The sequence below is a fragment of the Raphanus sativus genome, unplaced genomic scaffold, assembly GCF_000801105.2.
Source record: "Raphanus sativus cultivar WK10039 unplaced genomic scaffold, ASM80110v3 Scaffold1549, whole genome shotgun sequence".
Taxonomy (NCBI): domain Eukaryota; kingdom Viridiplantae; phylum Streptophyta; class Magnoliopsida; order Brassicales; family Brassicaceae; genus Raphanus; species Raphanus sativus.
The window spans coordinates 1-21299 of NW_026616858.1; the positions used below are offsets into that span (position 1 = coordinate 1).

The window sequence follows — 21299 nt, forward strand, 5'->3', positions numbered from 1 at the left end:
GTAAATTCAATGATCTACTAGATCTTGATCCGTGCGACCGCATGGGTATTAATTTTATGTTTTAATTTTTATTTATTTATACTAAATGATGTATTTGTAATACGTGATCGTTTTACATTAACTATGTTAGAGATGTGTATTTGGATACCCACTGATTCGGTTAAAATATATTTGGATTTGAGATTCCCGAGTTTAAAGATTTTAGCAACATTCAAATACTTATAAATTTTGGTTTCGGTTTGATCCGGGTATTTGCGGGTTCATACGGATAACCCGTTTGAATTATTTTAAATTTTTCAAAATTTATATATACTTTAAATTTTTCAAACATATAAATTTGAATAATGTAAGCCAAAATACCTAAAGTAAAAATTAAAAAACAGGTTGAACTTCAATATTTGGATGGAGGATAAATATATATTTAAATATTTTTGGTGTTTGATTATTGTTTATCTAATTTATATGTTTATTTTGACTATTTTTTATATTTTCAAATAGTTTAGATAACTTTAAGTTGACAAAAAAAGACAACTTTAAAATATCATTAATTGTTGAAGAATAAAAAACAAAATACATTAATCTAACTAAAAAATAAACATTTAAATAGAAAAGAAAAAAACACATTAATCTAACTGAAAAAGATAACACTACAAGAAAACACGATTTTAATGACGACCATTTTCCTCGCTAAATCGTCGTAAATACGTCTTTACGACGATTTAGCGAGGAAACGCATATCGTCGTTAAAGTTTGGTCGTAACGGATATTTAATCGCCATTTCGTCGTAAAAGTACGAGGGACCCATTTCGTCGTAAAAGGAAGGTTAATATTTCGTCGTAAAGAACACGTAGATTTCCACGTAAAGTGGACGCTATATTTCCACGTAAAAGACACGTAATATTTCCTCGTAAAATACACGTAAACTATCCTCGTAAGAAAAACGTAAATAATACTCGTAAAGTAAACGTAAATAATACACGTAAAGTAGACGTAAACTTTCGTCGTAAAGGGAACGTAGAATCTGACACGTAGATTCGTCGTAAGATTTCGTCGTTCTTTACACGTCCACTTACTCGTCAATTCCTCGTGAGTTAACGAGGAATTTGCTTCGATTTTTATAACTAATTTATTTTTTAAATTTAAATTTTAATATTATAGAAAATAATTATTTCAAAAATATTAGAAATATAAATAATTACTAATGCGAAAATATTAAAAATTTGGAATAAATTAAAACCGAAAATATTATATAAATAAAAGTTTAGAATTTTAATATTAATACATAGAAAAAAAAAACTAAGTCGGGCCGGGGCGGTGGATCGTTTCCCGGTAGAGGTCTTCACTCCTCCTCTGTAGTTCCTCCTCTTGCTGCTGAGTACGAGAAGGCTCGGGAACCGGGTTCCGTCGTCGCATATCCGCCAACAACTCCTCCCATTGGGGATTTCCAGAAGATATAACTTCCAGAAACCCCTCCACTCCACCCATACGAGCTTGGAATGATTGGCGCGTAGACTCCAACTCCGTCTGCGTCGACGCCAACTGAGTCCGCGTCGAGTGTAACTCCGAACGCAGCTCAGTGACTTCGTCGGCTCGTCTCTGACCATAAGACGATGTCGCTCTTGGGACATCGTTGACGGAACCGATTCCCAACGTACGTCCCTTTTTCTTAGGGACGACCTACAAAGAAAAAATAAAGTTTAATGTTAATAATTTTAAAAAATAGATTAAAAGTAGATTAAAAGGTAAAATTTTTACCTCCTCGTAAATCTGATCCACTTCTTGAGTGGATAATACGACCGGTATTCCATCGGGAGATTGCTGGGTCAGCTGGGTTTGGCGGTCTTCAATCCGAGCAACGACATCGTTGTAGATTTGCTCGGACCTCGGATCCACAAATACCCCCGCCTTGGTCTTGTGGGTCCTCTCGTAAAGCTCTTTAAGAGACGGGAGTTGTCCCGTCTCTTTGGCCTGAAAATATTTAAAATTTAAAAAGTTAGAATCAATATACATATATAAGTACATATTAATTATTAAAATATTTAATATGAAAAAAATTAGAAATTAATTACCATTTCCAAGCGGACACGGGCATGGGGTTTTTGACCCGTACAGTGAAGCATCGGGCCGTTGCCGTGCTCGTCTTTGGTGTTACGAGAGGCGGAGCAGGAGTTGGAGATCGCAATGGATGATGGCAGCTCCCAGTAACGGATGAGACCATCGTAGACATCCTTGGTCAGCTCAGCGGGTTGCCCGTCCTTGTAACCCTTGTAGATCCAGTCCTCCTTCCAGTTGCCTACGGTGTCCAACAACCGCTTCTTCGCCTTTGCGGTGAACTCCCGTTTCACGTCCTCATGAACCCCGATGGACCAATGGTATCTTTGCTGCATTTTTAAACCCAAAAAAATTAATAATTAGTTAAAAACTATTAACGAAATAAAAGTTAATAATAAAAATTAAACATAAAATAATTATTTTAAAAAACTTACAGCAAACATCTTGAACCACGTGTTTCTAACGTGGTGCGGCGTCTTTTTCCAGTTTGGGTGAGCCTCTGAGAAGTATCCTTTGATGATATCGGATACGCTCGTAGCGACAGAATTGTCGACCCCAAACCTGAAAAAAACAAAGTTAAAATATTAAAAAAAATATTAATAATTTTAAAAATATTTAAATAAAAAAAATTACGTACCACCGAGTCCCCTCTGGTCGGTCGGGGTCTAAAACCGGTAAACCGGCTCGGCCTGGTTGAGCGAGAAGATCCTCAACCGTGTACCGAGCAAAAGGAGCGGTCGGCGGCACCCGCAACTCCGGATGAATGTATCCGGGTGCAACCGGATCTGGAACCGCCTGAGGTGCAGCAGGTGGGGTGGTGCACCAGATGGAGGAACCGGTGGTGGCTGTGACTGAGACTCCGGGACAATCTCCGGAATGGAGGAACCGGGAGCTGAAGATGATGATCCAGCAGCAGGATCACCACAGAACATCTGACTGTAGTGGGGGGTTTTCTTCTGCTTGTTCTTTCTAACCATCTGAAAAAAAATTCAGATTGTTAGAAAAAACAAGTAGAAGAAATCAAACTAATCAAAATTCTCTACACTAACCACCTAATCAACTATAAACCTATCTAAATTCACTAAACTAAACCACCTAATTCTAGAGAGAGATTAGAGAGAACCTTGGGAGGTGTAGGAGAGGAAATTGGGACGAAATGAAGTGGCTGGTTCTCGCGGGTATATATAAGATTACATAGGGACGTAAAGTCCTCGTAAATTTACGACGAAACAGCAAGGCCCGTGTCATTATTTACGACGATTTTGCAAGGCCCGTCTTTTTAACTTTACGACGAAACTGCAAGGCCCGTGTTTTTTGTTCACGTGGATATTACGACGAAACCGTGGATTTAGCATTTGTTTTTTACATTCCCTAAACCCTAAACCTCAAATTCCTAATTTTTATTATTTTCTTAATCATGAAATTTTAATTATATAGGTTTAATTTATTTTTTAAGTGAATCGAAACCGTATATATATAGATTGAGGTTTGGGGTTTAGGGTATAGGGATTTCATAAAAACATGTTAATTCCTCGTAAACAAGCGTGGTTATTACGACGAAAAAAGAAACAATCCTTGCTAATTCCACGTAAGCAAGTTTCGTCGTAAAGACCTCGCAAGCTTACGTGGAATTAGCAAGGATAGTTTCTTTTTTCGTCGTAAAGGACACGTTAATTACGAGTTTTTAACGAGGTTATTTTGTAAATCCCTAAACCCCTAACCCTTTACCCTAAATCCGTAAATCCCTAAACCCCTATCCCATTACTAGTAACATCTATATGTGTTAAGTTAATTTAATCAAGAAATTTTAAATATGCATGTTTATTAAGTCTTCTTGAGTGAATTGAGTTTAGCAATGTAAACCTTATATATGATTCACTTATAAGTTAAGGAAGTTTTGGTTAATTTTGGGTTTGATGTTTTAAATTCTTAATTTTTTTAATCATACAATGTTAATTATACAGGTTTATTGTGTCTGCTAAGTGAAAACATATATAGATTGAGGTTTGGGGTTTGGGGTTTAGAGTTTTAGGGATTTAAACACGAAACTCGTTAAATCAACGTAAATAAACGAGGTCTTTACGACGAAACAGCTAAAAGGCTTGTTATTTCCACGTAAGCTGATTTCGTCGTAAGAACCACGCACGCTTACGTGGAATTTGCAAGGCCCGTGTTTATTTTTAACGTGTGCTTTACGACGAAATCAGCTTACGTGGATTTTGCAAGGCCCGTGTTATTCTTTACGAGGAATTAACGTCGATAACCTTAAAATCCCTAAAAATGTAAACCACAAACACCAAACCTCAAACATCCTTTAACTTATAACTCAATCTCAAACACCAAACCCCATACCCTAAACCCCAAATGCATTAATCAAGTCTGAAAATAAATAATATTTTTAAAAAATTACATCATCATTCAGATACATCATCATTCTCTTCAACACTAGAAACATCATCACTTTCATTAAACTCGTCCTCAACAGCATCGTCAGTGGTATCGTCGGGAAGATCTTCATACTCATGATTATGCGGATCAATGAGTAGGATGTCTTCCATTTGTTGTTCAGGTTCTTCGACTTCATTGATGTGTTCTTCTTGCAAAGGTGGTTCTTCTCCACCGATTATTCGTCCACGGGGTGTAACTTTGATAACAGCTAACCAACTTATTCCAGATTCTCGCAACCTCGGGTATGGTAGGAAGCTAACTTGGTCTGCTTGCGAAGCTAATATGAAAGGCTCGAATTTGTTGTACCTCCGTCCACCATTGACAGCAACTACACCGAATTTGTTAAATCGAACACCTCTGTTGACCACGGGGTCGAACCAGTCACATTTGAATATGACGCATTTCAGCTTCAATAACCCAGGGAATTCCACTTCAATAATCTCCTGCAAGATCCCGTAGAAATCGGTTTCGCCTTTCACACAAATTCCATAATTGCTGGTCGCCCGGTGTTTACCATACTCGTACGTATGAAAAGTAAAGCCTCGTGAGAAATACATTGGTGATGTGGTGACCTTTGCAAGTGGACCCTGAACTAATTCGTGAAACCATATGGGATAATCTGGATCCTCATATTCAACCTGCAAAATTAAATTAAAGAGAACATTGAAACAAACGTCTTTCGTTACACCCCGTGGACGAAACAAATATCGGATTGGAGTAAATACCTGACTCTTCAACCATTTAATAAAGTGTCGATCTTTCCTTTTATCTACCTCACTTGTGGATATACCTGGGATAGCTTCTTGGACTTGACTAACAAATAGGCTGTAAAATGCACATATTTTATTAGTTATATCATCATTTGAAAAATATATTTTAATTACAATTAGTTTAGAACTTTCCATATATGTTACCTTTCAAAATAGCGCATAAATGGATCCTCACAATTAAGTAGAATGTAAGTGTGTGCACTATGGGCGTCTTCATCACTCGACCACCAAACCTCTTTCGTTTTCCCACCCATTCGCCCAATCTGGCTAAAGATATCCGGAACACCAGCAACTGCATATGTTGGGGCAACACCACCATCATCATATCTTCTTGGAGCTCTTTGTCGGGTCCGTACATTAGGTGCAAAGTAGTACGATGTGAAGTGAGATGTTTCTTCCGTCAAACTTCCAGCAATTATAGAACCTTCAACCTTTGCGAGGTTTTTTGCCTTTCCCTTCAAATATTTCATGGCCCGCTCATACTGATACATCCATCCATAATGTACTGGTCCTCGAAGCAATGCCTCATACGGGAGGTGGACAGCTAAATGCTCCATGACGTCAAAAAATGAGGGAGGAAATATCATCTCCAAGTTGCACAATAAGATTGGAATGTTCTCGTGAAGTTGTTCTACGACATCCTCTTTAAGAGTGCGAGTGCTCAAGTCCCTAAAAAATGCTCCAATGGCTTTGTATATTCCAAAAAAAATTAAGCAAATTATTAGTGCATATTTTTGAAAAATAAATTAAAAAATAAATTAGTGTGAGTAATAATATATTACCTGCAAGTGCTTCATGTACTTTTGTTGGAAGTAGCTCCGCAAATGCAAAGGGAAGTAGTCTTTGCATAAAGACATGACAATCATGACTCTTCATCCCGGAGAACTTTTGGCCCTTTTCAACACATCTAGAGAGGTTTGAAACATACCCATCAGGAAACTTCACTGCTGATGCAACCCAGTTGAACAAGACCGACTTTTGTTCTGAAGACAATCTGAATACCGGTACAGGAACTTGTCCATTGCTTTTTATATGTAACTCGGGTCTTGAGCAAATATCAGGCAAGTCCAACCTCGATTTTTGATTGTCTTTTGTCTTCCCTGGAACATTCAATATTGTATTCATGATGTTCTCAAAAAAATTCTTCTCAATATGCATCACATCTAGGTTGTGGCGCAAAAGAAGATCCTTCCAATACGGCAACTCCCAAAATATACTCTTCTTATGCCAGTTGTGCTGAACTCCATAATAATCAGGCATATTACCGGGAACATGCCAATTACCACCACAACGAACTGTTTCTTGAGCTCCGTAGTAATCGATTTGCTGTTCAATTTGTTCTCCAGTTAAATACGGAGGAGGAGTGTCTCTCACAACCCTTTTCTGCCTAAACAATTTCCTGTTTCTTCGATAAGGATGATTAATGGGAAGAAATCGCCGGTGACAATCGAACCAACTTGTCTTCCTACCGTTCTTCAGCTGAAATGCATCTGTCGTTCCATTACAATATGGACAAGATAATCTCCCATGTGTAGTCCACCCAGACAACATCCCATAAGCAGGAAAGTCACTTATGGTCCACAAAAGCATCGCTCGCATCGTAAAATTTGTCTTCGTTGAGCAGTCGTACGTCCTCACCCCTGTTGACCACAAATCTTTCAACTCTTTTATCAGTGGCTGTAGAAAGACATCCAGAGACCTTTTTGGATGGTTCGGACCAGGTATTAATATGGTCAAGAACAGAAACTCCCGTTGCATGCACATATCTGGAGGCAGGTTGTATGGCGTCATAAAGACTGGCCACAATGAATATTGTCTCCCTGACATACCGAAGGGACTAAATCCGTCCGTGCATAATCCCATATACACATTTCGGCTATTGCTAGAGAATTGTGGATATATTTTGTTAAAATGTTTCCAAGCTCTTGCATCTGATGGATGAGTCATCTCACCATCCGTCTGAGTATGCTCGGCATGCCATCTCATTTTTCCAGCAGTCTCCTCAGATTGGTACAATCTTTTCAATCTGTCGGTAATTGGTAGGTACCACATCCTTTGGTACGGTACCCTATTACGTCCTCGTCCTTGCGGTTTGAATCGTGGCTTCTTGCAGAATCGACACTCTTCTAACTTCTCATCATCTCCCCAGTAGAGCATGCAGTTGTCGATGCAAACGTCTATCATCTCAGAAGGCAACCCCAGACTATAAACTAGTTTCTGAATCTCATAATAAGAATCAGCAGAGACATTGTCTTCCGGCAAATACTCTTTAAACAAGTCTGTCCATGCATTCATGCAACTTTCAGGTAGATTATGATCAGTTTTAATACTCATCATTCTAGCAGCCAACGACAATTTAGAGAGACCTTCTCTACAACCACTGTAAAGTGGCTGATTCGCAGCATCTAACATTTCATAAAACTTTTTTGCATCTATGTTAGGTTCTTCAACTTCATCATCATCATGAGCAACAAATGCATCAGCTACCATATCATGAACCCTATCATAATTATCTACCATCTGCTCCTCCTGATGGTATCTATGTTGATTATGCAAATGATCAACCGGTTCATTCTGAAAATTGCTATTACTACTACTAGCTTCATTCTCATAATTATAACCTTCTCCATGTTGAAACCAGATATAGTAATTTGGCATGAAACCTCTATTTATTAAATGCTTCCAAACATTTTCACGAGTTGCCAGTTTTGAGTTGTTGCATTTTCGACAAGGACAAAACATCTTACCGCTTTCTTGGGCGAGCGGTGTAGAATCTGCTTGATGCATAAATGTCTCTAGTCCTTCCAAATACTCTTTCGTCACTCTCCCGTTAGCATCTCTATGCATGTACATCCATCTCCGCAACTCTAAATAATTTCCATCACCAGACATTTTTTTTTCACGTTTTTAGATTTTTTTTTCTTTTGCATGTGGTGTGTTTCAAATGTTCCTCAAATGACATATTTATAGGAAAATTCGAAATTGGTAGGTGAGATTTTACTACGAATTAACGACGAAATATGGGTAGTTAGACAAGATAAAAAACGTGTGTCACCTAAAATTAGGTGACACTCGCAAAAACCACGTAAATATTTTCCTCGTTAATAACACGTTAATTATTACGTGTTCATTATGACGAAATGTTGTTTCCTCGTAAAAACGACGTTCCTTTACGTTTGGTTTACGACGAAACTCTTCCGTCGTTAATTAACGACGAAATAACGTGTTTATTGTCTTTTCACGTAACTTCCTCGTAAAGGCCTCGTAATTTTACGAGGAAATTATTTCGTCGCTAACTTTCGTCGCTAAGCCCGTGTTTTCTTGTAGTGATACCCGGACAAAGGAAACCAAATAGTTTTCTATGGTCCCACAGTAGATATTTTGAAAGCTTATTGTTGGCATCTAAAGTGTCCACCAAAAATGAAGCATTTTTTATGGCAGATTGTATCAGGGTGTATTTCGGTAAAAAAAGAATCTCACAACAAGAGGGATGCAAGGAGAGATTGCTTGTGACAGATGTGGGCATGCTGAGGAATCCATGAACCATGTGTTCTTTGAGTGTCCTCCAGCAAGGCAAGTATGGGCGCTATCAAAGATACCAACAAATCCAGATGTCTTTCCTTCGGGAGCACTGTTCACTAATATGGACCATTTGTTCTGGCGTGTTTTACCAAAGATGGAAGATCATCTATTTGTATGGGTACTTTGGTACATTTGGAAGGCGCGAAATAACAAGGTATTTAGTAACTTGGACGTGGATGCAATGGATACCCTAAAGTTGGCTGAAACGGAATCAACTATGTGGGCGGCAGCACAGGAACTGGATGTAAGACGAACTTTACCATCACAAGTACATCAACCTATCACAATTCCAGGGAGATGGTGTTTTACGGATGGCTCATGGAAGGATAAGGACTCTTTCTCAGGTCAAGGTTGGTATAGCACTTTGGAAGGTTTTGAGGGACTGATGGGGGCACGAAATGTTCGGGCCAGTATTTCTCCCCTTCACTCGGAGGTGGAGGCTTTAATTTGGGCAATAGAGTGTATGAAAAATTTACGACAATTTCAGGTTACATTTGCAACGGATTGTTCTCAGTTGGTGAAGATGGTTTCGGAACCAGAAGAGTGGCCAGCGTTCGCAAGTTATCTGGAGGATATTAAGAATTTACAAGCCAGTTTCCAGAGTTCACAGCTCATTCATGTACCACGTACGGAGAATTCAAAGGCGGACCGTTTAGCACGTAGTGCCAGACAACAATCGTCTTTCGTCGTTCACATGGATGCTGAGCTCCCAGTTTGGTGTGCAGAGTCTATATGAGTCTGTGTGTTTGATGACAAAAAAAAAAAAAAATCTTATATAAACTTATATAAACCCTTTATAAACTTTATAAACCCTTATAAATTCTGTATAAAATATTTATAAACACCTGTAAGTGATTTTTTAAACCCTTTATATATTCTTATAAACCATTATAAACATTTTAAACATTTTGTGATGACTTGAAAACAAAACTTATGGAAGCTACAAAGCAGTTTCAAGATATTCTTGTTGTGAGATCAGAGGTTAAATTTGTAGTATTTGACTTTCTGACATTAGGGAGTACCTAATTGAGAGTTCACATTTTTGTTATATTAATATTTTTATAAGTTTATAAGTTATTTTTATAAGGTTATATTAATATTTTAAAGACTTCTAAATCATGTATAAGAGTTCATAAATATTTATAAATCATTTATTAGAGTTTAGAATTCAGTTATAATCATTTATAAATCATTTTATAAAGGTTTATAAATTAGTTATAAACATTTAGAAAGTAAGGGTTCTTCTGGCTTTCCTTCGACTCTATGTAAATATTAAGACAAGGGTTCTTAAGTAAGTGATGTTACAAAGCATGTACCCAAAGCAATCAAAAGGGGTTTGGTGTTAAACCAATTTACATTATATTATATGCCCTGAAAATGAAACAAACTCTCCTGGTTTAGCTCCAGCAGGTGGTGGCAATGGTTCCACCACTGAGTGGTCGTCATTTGAAGCACAAAGAACCTGTAGCAAAGAAACCATTAACAAAAAAGAAATGCAAGTGTTAAAAGCTTACAACATTTTGATCCTTGATTAACTGGATTGATGCAGATAGAAGAAAGTCTTATCATCCATATCCTGACATTACATCTCATAGCTTTTCAGGTTTGACATATGTGATGAGCGCAACAAGCAGGTTCTTCGTCATCATAACAAATCAACCAAGGAACAAAAGAAAAGTAAGCTTTTAAGTTTCAAGAACCTGACAATGGTATCTATTGATAAACCAAAACTATATGCATACAACCAAAGATTCTTTTATTTATTAGTAATTTAAGACATCACTATACCATAGTATTCTTATACAGCACCTACCGAAACATACAAGTAAAGCGACATATCCATAAGCACTTCAAATTTACAAAGCTTTATACAAATAAGAGTATACACAAACATATACATACCAATACATATGACCTTGATTTATAAGGGGTTATAATTTCTAAAAATGCAGTGTCCACCATTGGAAAAAAAACTTTCTTTTAACCAGAACTATTCAAATGGCAAGCCTATATCAACCTTCTTTGATTTTGGAGAACAAAAGGAATAAAATCCAAAAATTACTAGAAACCCAGATTTATAAGGGGTTATAATTTTTCAAAAACTCAATGTTCATTATAGAAACTCTTTCTCTTAGATCGATCTGTTCAAATACAAGTGTAAACCAACTTTCTTTGATTTTCTTATAACATAAAGACCAAAATAAAAAAAAAATTACTTGAAACAAACAATAAAAATACACAATTAGAAATATACAGACTGGGAATCTTGTAGAGGAGCTGACATGTTTGAGGCTTTGAATCTCAATTCTCCCGAACAGACGTGATTGAGTTGCTGGCTACGTGAGAGAGAGACGATTTCATCGCCGGATGATTACGCGAGGAGCTAATTGTGAGAAATAAGACGCTCGATCTCGTCGCCGACGGATACTCATGAGAGAGAAGACGATGGTTAAAGAAGATAAGGTAAGGCTAATTTAGTCTTTTACCTATTAATGAATGTGGTATTTTTGAAAATGTCATCTGATTAGTGGTATAGTTGAATTGTGGTACCAAGAAAAGTGTATATGTGAAATTTCCCCTATCTTTTTCATCTCTCTTAAAAATATAATAGTTTAATTTGTTTTTTTTTTTAAATGGTTTAATTTGTTTTCTTAATACAATTTTAACGTACAGAGGGTAAAATAGATAAGGGAGATAAGAGACATAAACCTAATTACGTTATATCGTCTTCTCCCTCGATCTTAGTTCTCCTCTTCAATGGTGATCTCAAGTTTTTCTTCTTCTTCACACGGTTAAGTGTTTGTGGTCTCTGTTTTCTCTATCTTCTTCTCTGTTTCTTCTTCTCTGTTCTTTGTATCTTAATCCTCGTTTTTATCTTCGTCATCTTCTCAATTATGTACTCCTTTATCAGTTTCATCAGAATCCTACGTATGTGTTGATTTGATTTTGAAAACCTAATTTTTGACCCGTTCCATTTTTTACACCATTACCAGGAGAAGACATGACTAGAAATCGAAGCTGGTGATCTTAAGTTGGTTTGTTGTGGTGATGAGAAACAAACTAGAGAAATAACTCTGGCGTGTGAGGAAGAGACAGATGGTTCCGATTGCTCCTCCTCGGGATCCCATGAGAAGGCATGTTTGGACATTGATGAAGCTGGTGTAAGTTGTGATCTCAAGTTGGCTTGTTGTGGAAACACAGAGTTAGAAGTGAAAGAGAAGGGCTTGCTGATAAAGAACCAAGGACAATGCAAGTCTCTTTGGAAGTTTGAAGGAAGAATGGTCTTCTATTTTGGTCAATGTATTGGGAAAAGAGCGAGAGATGGTGAAAGTTCTTAGCCAAAGCAACCGCTGATGCTCAAGTCCTAGTAAGCTGATGTTATCTTAGTTGCAAGTGAAGAAGAAGATAGAGATTTGTTGCAAAGTGAAGACTCTAGAGGCTGTTTCTTGTGGATCTAAGCGTCACATTGGTAAAACCTGCTGCAGGAGTTAAAAACACTGTTTATTCTTTCCAGCATCTATTCTTTGCTTCTTCCACTAGTGCCTTCCAGAAGAAAAAAACCACTGTTTTGTTGTTTCCAACAAAGGCTAGATTTTAGCAATTGTGTGGTTCATCAGGAACAATGTTAGTGATCCTCAATGTTTGGCACAAGTATTTCTCGTTTTTCTGTTTAGAAAATACCAAATTACCATTCAACCACGCCTTGCTTTGTCTACCACGAAACTCCACTCTTCACTGCAATTAGACACCTATTCACCAGATTTAACATAGATTAAAACGATTTTGTATTGATAGAGAGAATAGATGATTTTTTGAATGAAGAAGAGAGAAATACAAACTAAGAGAAAAAGATCATGGGAGGAGAAGGAGATGAACCTGGACAAAATGTTTCTTGAGAGATTTATGGTAGATTTAGTTTAGATTTAGGAAACTTCTTTAACCGAATATGGAAGTTTCCATATTTTCATGATTTGCCTAGAATATGTATACTATCTACGCAGAACACTATATAGTAGGTGAAAATGTATTCTTCCTTTAGGCGTCAGATAAAGTAAAAGGCAGAACATTTATGGCATGTAATGTAGCCGAGCTATATCATTGAGTTGAGCTACATGGCATTATCAAGCTGTAGATAGACTGAAGACATATTTCTTGATTATAACGTAACCGATTCTAGCTTTGTTAGAATATACAAGAAATGTTAGTTTACGTTATATATCTTTGATATATCTATGTTTAAAACTTAGAATTTGATTTATAGACTAAGTAGATTACAAAAATATGTGTATTAAAATTGTAGATAGAAGATTAAATAAAATATGATTCCAATTGTTTTTTAAAGAAATTAAACATATATATTGTCATGTTTATATTTCCAATAGCTTTCATATTTTTTGTATTTTTAAAATTCAGTTTACTATTTTCCCATAAATGAGTGGTAAAATATATCTAGAATTACCAAAAATATCATAAATCCTATTGTGACAAACAAAAGATTAAAGTGTTCATTTTTTTCAATTCTCACTTATTTTTTTTATCTGTATATGAAAGGGAAATAGTCTATAACAAACTGTAATTTAAAAAAAAAACCCTAAAAATGTTCAAGTAAATGACTCTTTTTCAATTAATTTTCCATCAAATTCCCAATTGGATTTCAAATCGATTCATAAGTTATCCATCCCGCAAGTTTGTCGGAGAACACCCAAAAAAAAAATGCATTGCTTTCCCTGGAAGAGTGTAATAACGAGCCCATGCGTGTCACATGTTCATTCTCTGAGACATTTTAACAAACACTTTCAAGGCGCAAAATCGCGCACATTTCTTCGCACTAGATTTCACTCCGACACCCGCGTCGATGTCGCCGCCGTAAGCACGACAACATCATGTTTTAAAAGCCTCAATCCCACCCAACAGAACCAAATTCATCTCTACGTCGATACCCTTCTCCAATGGAACCAGGTCTTTTGCTGGAATTAACTTGTTGGGTTTTGTCTCTATTTCAATTTGGGAGTAAAGATTTGAATTGGTTTTGTGAAATGTACAGAAAATGAATCTCACGGCAACGAAAGAAGCTGATGAAGTCATGGAGAGGCATATTGAAGATTCTCTTGCGATATTGCCTCCTATAAGGACTTGTTACAACTTGCAGTCCAGTGACCAAATCAGTTTAATTGATGTTGGAAGTGGTGCAGGTCTTCCTGGGTTGGTTCTAGCAATTGCTTGTCCAGGTGCTCTTTATTATGCTCAAACCATGGTTATGTTGTATTTTCTTGATTTATTGAAAAAAGCCAACTTCTTTGTATCCAGATTGGAGAGTTACTCTACTGGAGTCTCTAAATAAGCGTTGTGTTTTCTTGGAGCACGTCGTTACTGTCACTGGGCTATCAAATGTTAAAATCGTTAGGGGCAGAGCAGAGGTATAGTTTTGATCTCTCACCCAACAGCTGTGCCTCTTTTTTTTATTACTCTTTTGTGACACAATAGCTAGTAAGGTGGATTATGAATTATATTGACCAACTTTTGATGTAGAACAGAGTTGTGGGCACGATGTTATGTACAGAGAGAAGTTTGATGTGGCTATTGCAAGAGCTGTCGCGGAGATGAGAGTCTTAGGTACCGTTTTTTCACAATTTTTCAAGTAGAATAATGCTACAAACATAGCTGCTTATTTAATTGACCAAAGTTGTTTTGAGTTGTTTGTTTTTTGTTATAAATTTTCAGCTGAATATTGTCTTCCTCTGGTTCGGATTGGTGGATTGTTTGTAGCTGCTAAGGGTCATGACCCTAAGGTAAGACTTTTCTCATTAAGTGTTTTCCGTTGTAGATTGATTTCCTTAGAACCTAAATTCTTCATGAATAATTTATAAACAGGAGGAAGTTAAAAATGCAGAAAATGCGGTTCGCATGTTGGGTGGCTCCATATTACAAATTAGTCCAGGTGTGTTTTCTTTTGTGGCCTATATATATATGCTCACAACTCACAACGCTGATAAAGTTCTTCGAACTTGTACTCTTAATGTTAGCCTAATGATTCCCGTTTAAATAGAAATTAATGTGGCGATTATAAGATTTGGGATGAATTAGTAGAAACAAAGTGTTTTAGGAGACATGAACTTAGCATTGTGATATGATTTTGGTACTACCAGGAGAACTTTCAACATAATTATGGATATATATTATTTTATATCTTTTATAGATCAATATTTTTTTTTTGTATATCTGCTTGTTTGGAATGATTTATCTCTGTGACTATGTAGTGGATTCACATAGCCCATATGGACAACGAACAACTGTTGTATGTCGCAAAGATCATTCCACCCCACAAAAGTATCCCCGTGAAGCAGGTACTCCTTCTAAATTACCCTTGTAAAAGATGTCTCATCACTTTCTTTTAACCTTGATTTGTAAACAATTTGAAAAGCAATATTTATAAAACTTCCTTTGGAGTTTCAGTTATGTAGACATGGCCTCTGAATGACAAAGCATATTCTTTTCTTGAAATACTAGTATTGATTCTTTTACGTTAGTTCTATCTACAATGATGCCATTTGTTCGAGCATCCTAATTGATGGAAAAACTGAGAGCTCACTCCAGATTTCCTGTTACAACAGAGGTGACCAAGCATTAGTAGAAAAACTAGTTTGTCACATGCACATGGGACCATGACCTATAATATAACATAAAATCACATAAAATACCGAATCTGTTAACCTATAGAATTGTAGTTATATATTGTGTTGTGAATTTGAGGCGTAGGAACATGTTATTGCTAAGTCCAAATCAAAAGGCAGAAAATCATTCACATCTCTCATCTCTTTGTGACTGCTCAGCTTTATAATGTTTATGCAACTGGAAGTAAAAGGGCATATTACCTATTATAATATGAGAAACAATGATATTGAAAAAGACATTGGGCAATATGACTTGTATACCTAACTAAACCATGTCTAGTTTATTTAATTACGTCAAAATTTGGAGAATATTAAAAGATCCCACAATGTTGGACCAAATGAGAATAGTATACATATTGTATGACATCAAATCCCCACTATGTAGACATGTGCTTTTGTTGCTTCTTTGTGTTCGTTTCCTTGCTCGTAATTATTTACTCTCTCGTTCAATAAACCTTTTTGTCTTTTTAGTGGATAGGATTGGGTATTGAAAGTTAGGTGTCTGACATAAAATCCAACTTCGTTACGTAAAACGAACTTTATTTATTGATTAAACCAATACATTACCATAAAGAACACGAGTGCTCATAAAAGAGACACAATATATTGATCAATGGGCATTCCGTGCTGACAAATCCGCACTAAATTTATCGATTACACAAAAAAGTATATTTTAATAGAGATGTAAACAATTTTGGTTGTCCGAATGGTTTCTATGATGTTTTGTTTTGTTTTGTACTGTTGAGTCTTTGACAAGGAAAAACCATCTAAAGAGCTTCTATATGTGTGCTGTTTTATATGAGCATTGATGTAAACAATTTGGGGAGTTGCGAATGCGATCGTGCAAGTCTCCTCTTGCATCCCTATGATATTAATCTATAAATATTTTGATTTTGATATTGTAAATGCTTTTACTTTCCTTTTATTTCCCAGCACAAAATCAATACTATTCATGAAATACTCTCTCTATTTCACAATAAATGTTATTATAACATCTTTTTATTGTTACATAAAAAGTATTACTTTATAATTTCAATGTAAATTATATTTATTTTAAGCTGAAAATTAATTGTAAACTGCATTGGTTCCAATAAATAATTTTATTTATTTCAAATACTGTTGGTCAGAAATATGTAATTAATAACAACATACATATATTTTCGTCATTTTCTTAATTTTGTGTAAAAATATCAAAGTGACATTTATTCGGAAAGAAACAGAGAGTATTACCTTTCTATCTAAGTTTGTTATTTTAATAAAGATCTATAGAGGCTAGAGCAAAACCTATATTCTTTTTAAATCTACTGTTTCAGTATTGTGTACATGATACAACTGGAGCAAATAAAGCCATCTGCAACGGATGGTATCTCCAAGAGTTTCTGCAGAACTAAATAATTAAGCAAATACAAATAGCACAAGAGAGAAGAATTGTTGGAGAATTAGCTAGAAACGTCCCTTTGCAAAAGTACTCTGCAATAAAATTGAGAGTTTTTGATTACAAGTGTCATTGTATTATTTAATCTATGTTTTTACAGATTAATTTTAATTACAATATATTTATATATCATTGTTAATATTTGTGGGAGACTATTATAGAATTGTAACCAGTGTTGATGCTCTAAGAGATAATTAACATGTAAACCCTACTTTTGTGGAAAGCAAATGCCATGAAGTTATGCATTTTCCCTTAATTAGTGTCGATATAAACAATACCGAAAAGACAAGCTAGTTGTCCACTTTTGCATATTTTATATGCTATTGCACCAATATAATAAATTACTTTAGCAAAGATTTTATACCTACTTGGTTCGATTAGATTCTGTCGAGACCAAATTGTTAGGAATTGAATTGTTATGTAATAGAAACAGGAGACTCGCAGTCAACCCGAGTTTATGTAATAGAAGCTCTCTTCTTTTATTCAATTTAACATGCTCATCTCACAATTCCACACTCATCCATCTAGTATCCCAAAACATAAGCTCATCAAGAAATCGGATCAACATATATCAACAGAGGAAACAAATTACTAAAAAAAGACACATATTTTGTATCCCATCCAACTTAATTTATTTAAAAACTTTTTTACAAGGTTGGTACCAAAATCTGCCAAACCTTAACTTGAGAGTCAAGTCCTCCACTGTAAATGTGATAAGAAGCCTCAGATTGTGTACCGGAATCACGAATGGCTCCAGTTAAGCATTTAACCGGTCCTCCATGCCCCTCCAGCACAGCTAAGCACGAATAATCCGTAGAAGAACATTTCCACAGCCTCACTGTCTTATCTGCAGAGCCACTACAGACTATATCTGAAACAACAGCAAGGCAAAGAACAGACTCCATGTGACCTCTCAGCACCCCAATAACAGCAATGTCTCCACCTTCGTCGTTTCTTTCCCACACCAATATTGATCCGTCAGATCCACCCGAATACAAAAGATTGTAACTGGTTAATGCCAACGCGTTAATACCCGAATCATGGTCTGACAATGTTGCAACCAAATAATGATTCTTCCTTTTCTTTTTCTCCTCATCGAGGTTCTTCCTCCACACTTTAATTTTCCGGTCAGAAGATCCCGTGTATATATCTCCATTCTCGGACAGTTCAACAGCATTGATTGCATCGTCGTGGGCGTCTGTAATGGACTCTAGGCATTTAAAATCTGTGGTTCGCCAGATCTTGAGCGTCCGGTCCCATGAGACAGAATAAAGTAGTGTTCCATCTCTTGACAAGGCTAAACCGGAAACCGCGTTTACATGGTGAACCCAAGAGGCTTTCTTGTGCCTCCTTATTTGGACTTGGTTGTTAGGCATCAAACACTTTGCCAAACGGTCACTCATCGTTGGCATCGTTGCTATATGCATGTATTTTTTATTACTAGCTTCTGCTCCTTCAACGACGTCGTTTATCTTCCAGACACGTATCTTCTGATCTTGATGTGCTGTGAAGAGTTTGTCAGCCAAGATTACCAAAGACTTCACTGCTCCTCCGTCTCCTCTTTCTCCTGTTATTACATCGCCGTTGCTTGTCGCTTCGGCTAATGTTTCCAACGTGCTTGCATTCCATAATCTTACAACTCCGTCGTTGGAGCCTGTGTAAAGTCTCTTTCCTGCAAGGGTTAGAGATGAAATGTAAGAGGATGTGTTACCAACAAGAGTAGCGATACATTGATGAAGTGCTTGCGAAATAGATATTTGATGATCTTCATGAGACCAATCTCCTTCTTCTTGTGTTTCGTGGCATCGTATCATTGTTTCTTATGAATTGAATTTTTTAATTGATTTATTAAACAACTTACCAAAGTTTGTAGAGCTTTTATAGAGAGGAAAAAAGGATTGGTGCATAGAAAGGATGCAGTTGGGGGAAAGTAGTCGTGGAAACAACAATTGGCTCCAAGACTTGGACTATTCTTAATACTTATCATTATCAATTTGGACGCTTTACAATTTTGAGCAAATCTGACCGAAAACGAAAAGAATAATGTGACCGGAGGATGAGTAGGATGCAATATATATATTTTAAATGTTCTATATATTTGCACAATCTTGTTTGGTAGACCTCTTTGTCACAAAAGTGGAGAAAAAGTTAAAAGTATGACCTTGTAGTATTATATCACTAGCTAGAGTTGGGATGTGTTCCAACCGTTGTGACTTGTGTGACACGTGATATTTTCTTAGACTTCAATATGTATATGATTTTACCATAGACGTGTTAACATAAGCAGATAGTAAAAACTCCATAAATCAATAATGTAAAGATGAAAAGAACTATTAATTATAAAGTATAAAATAATTAATAAATAATATTAATAATTTATTCATGGAGATTTAGTTCATTTTCTTCAAAACATATATTTCAATTGATCTACATAAAAAATTTAGATGAATTTATTTCAGAAAATATTATGTATAGATTTGAAATTATGATTACTAATATCGATGTTATTTAATGGATTTTTGGAATCTTAATGTAAAATGTATATTAGATTTCAAAGTTTATACGAAATTATACTATAAATATTAATGATTAAGCTAAAGCAATACTACAAAAAAAATTGTTAATAGTTATTCTCATAACAAGTGACGATTGCATCTTGAACTCTTCAGAATTTGAAATGCATATAATTGGGACAACAAGTAAACTTTGCAATGTAAAGTAACCTAAGGTCTGTCTGACTTGTAAAAAAAAAAGGTCTGACTTGTAAATGTTGTATCTTTAAGTTTTTTGCTGTAAATTGAAGTTGCAAATTTTTTTGCTTTAGGTAGAAATTTTATTGCTACAAAAATTGTAGTTGTAAGATTTTAGCTGTAATGAGACTCATATGATCTGTATACACGTATCTTTTGCCATCTGCTCTCTGTGACTTGAAGAACGTCATGAAACTTTCTAGATATATCTTTTGCAAATGTCCAATCACTCTCTTGACATTTCGCTGGACAAGACTCAGATACAAATGTGGCATAAACATTGTCACATTCTTTTTCACTGTCAAAGAAATATTTTAGGACGTATTTTAGAAGAAAGTGGCATTAATCTGGATGACAGTATATTATCTCCTCAACAAATTGATGACCATGGTTAGGATATTCACACAATGGTTACTTAACAATATTTATTTTTATGTAGTCATTATAAATTAAAAATGATCTTCATCAGTATCATCAGGCATTTGTCAAAATAATTGGACAATCTGTATATTAATGCCTATGGTAGAAGCTGGTCGCCTATGGGCGAGTTGGTCGGAACTGATCCAACTCGACATCAGGCGAGTTGGAAATGGTCGATCCAACTCGCCTGATGACGAGTTAGGTGAGGTTCATCCAACTGTGATGTGGTCGTTTCATTGCTCATGAATCGTTTGGTAAGAGTTCGAACAATCTTTCCCGAGAGCTTTCAAGCATTGATTCGTCGTAACCAATTTTGACCCCAACAATTGACTGAAGACGGTGTAATTCACACAAAGAAGTACCTTGGTTTCTAGTTATAAGCCTTCGACATCTTGCCATTCTAAAATGGCAAAGCTCCTTGATGCTCATGGAGAAAGAATCACATCAAAAATTGTGTTCAGCTGAGATATTAACTTGAAAAACTAATATCAACGTCAATGCCAGCCTCGGCACCAAGGACTAGCCCAGAACCATGTTCTGAAACGCCGCCGGAGGCAACTTAGTGATATCTCGAGCCTGAGTATATGAAGTGAGAAGTCGAGGAAGAGGAAACCACAATCTTGATAGAGAGAAGTAGGAATCATGCATCTAGACCCATCCAAAAGGAGGCGTCCAAGGCCTCTCCTCTGTAGAAGTGACTATCATTAAGAGGTCGGAGGGAACAATTGTGCTTTTGCCCAGTTTTGTCAAGAAATCATTGTTGAGAAACAATGGGTCGAAAAAGCCCTCCCCGTCTTCCTGCTCCTTCTCTTCAGAATTTTAACTAGGATCAGACGCTGCATCAAGATTTATATATTTTCCCCCAATGGAGGAGGAAATGAAGGATCAGATTCTGGGCAGCCAGACCCGTCATCGGGTCCACCGATGCGATCTCCGACGACGGTTTAAAGAGAACCATCGTCATAACAAGCATCCACCATCCCATGATAACAAAATTATGACGCAAGAAATCCGTCCATCTGAAAAGAACACGAAAGTATAAAAGGTTCAGAAAAAAGAAGTGAAAATCAGAGAGACACGGGAGACGTTGAGCGAGAAGAATCAAAGCAATTATCCAAGGAACATAACAAACAAACATAAATCGAAAACAAATATAGTAAGGAGAAAAATA

The 21299-nt window shown here is 36.2% G+C and overlaps 4 protein-coding genes across 4 annotated transcripts; 1 reads left to right on the forward strand and 3 right to left on the reverse strand.

Annotated features, from left to right (window-relative positions):
• Positions 1–1293: 1293 nt before the first annotated feature.
• On the reverse strand, positions 1294–3029 carry LOC130504404 (uncharacterized). Its single transcript, XM_056999026.1, has 5 exons — positions 2725–3029; positions 2494–2613; positions 2070–2376; positions 1756–1968; positions 1294–1677 (listed from the first exon to the last, which is right to left on the reverse strand). The coding sequence occupies exons 1-5, from the start codon at positions 3027–3029 to the stop codon at positions 1297–1299; spliced, it is 1326 nt and encodes a 441-aa protein (XP_056855006.1). The 3' UTR covers positions 1294–1296.
• Positions 3030–4425: 1396 nt separating this feature from the next.
• On the reverse strand, positions 4426–5870 carry LOC108836129 (uncharacterized). Its single transcript, XM_018609329.2, has 3 exons — positions 5415–5870; positions 5226–5325; positions 4426–5138 (listed from the first exon to the last, which is right to left on the reverse strand). The coding sequence occupies exons 1-3, from the start codon at positions 5855–5857 to the stop codon at positions 4467–4469; spliced, it is 1215 nt and encodes a 404-aa protein (XP_018464831.2). The 5' UTR covers positions 5858–5870; the 3' UTR covers positions 4426–4466.
• Positions 5871–13479: 7609 nt separating this feature from the next.
• LOC130504405 (uncharacterized) lies at positions 13480–15305 on the forward strand. Its single transcript, XM_056999027.1, has 7 exons — positions 13480–13811; positions 13897–14080; positions 14160–14269; positions 14387–14465; positions 14574–14641; positions 14724–14790; positions 15110–15305. Exons 1-7 carry the CDS (start codon positions 13566–13568, stop codon positions 15220–15222), a joined length of 867 nt encoding a protein of 288 aa, XP_056855007.1. The 5' UTR covers positions 13480–13565; the 3' UTR covers positions 15223–15305.
• Positions 15306–17506: 2201 nt separating this feature from the next.
• On the reverse strand, positions 17507–18868 carry LOC130504403 (protein JINGUBANG-like). Its single transcript, XM_056999025.1, has one exon. The coding sequence runs from the start codon at positions 18770–18772 to the stop codon at positions 17606–17608; it is 1167 nt and encodes a 388-aa protein (XP_056855005.1). The 5' UTR covers positions 18773–18868; the 3' UTR covers positions 17507–17605.
• Between the last annotated feature and the right edge of the window lie 2431 nt (positions 18869–21299).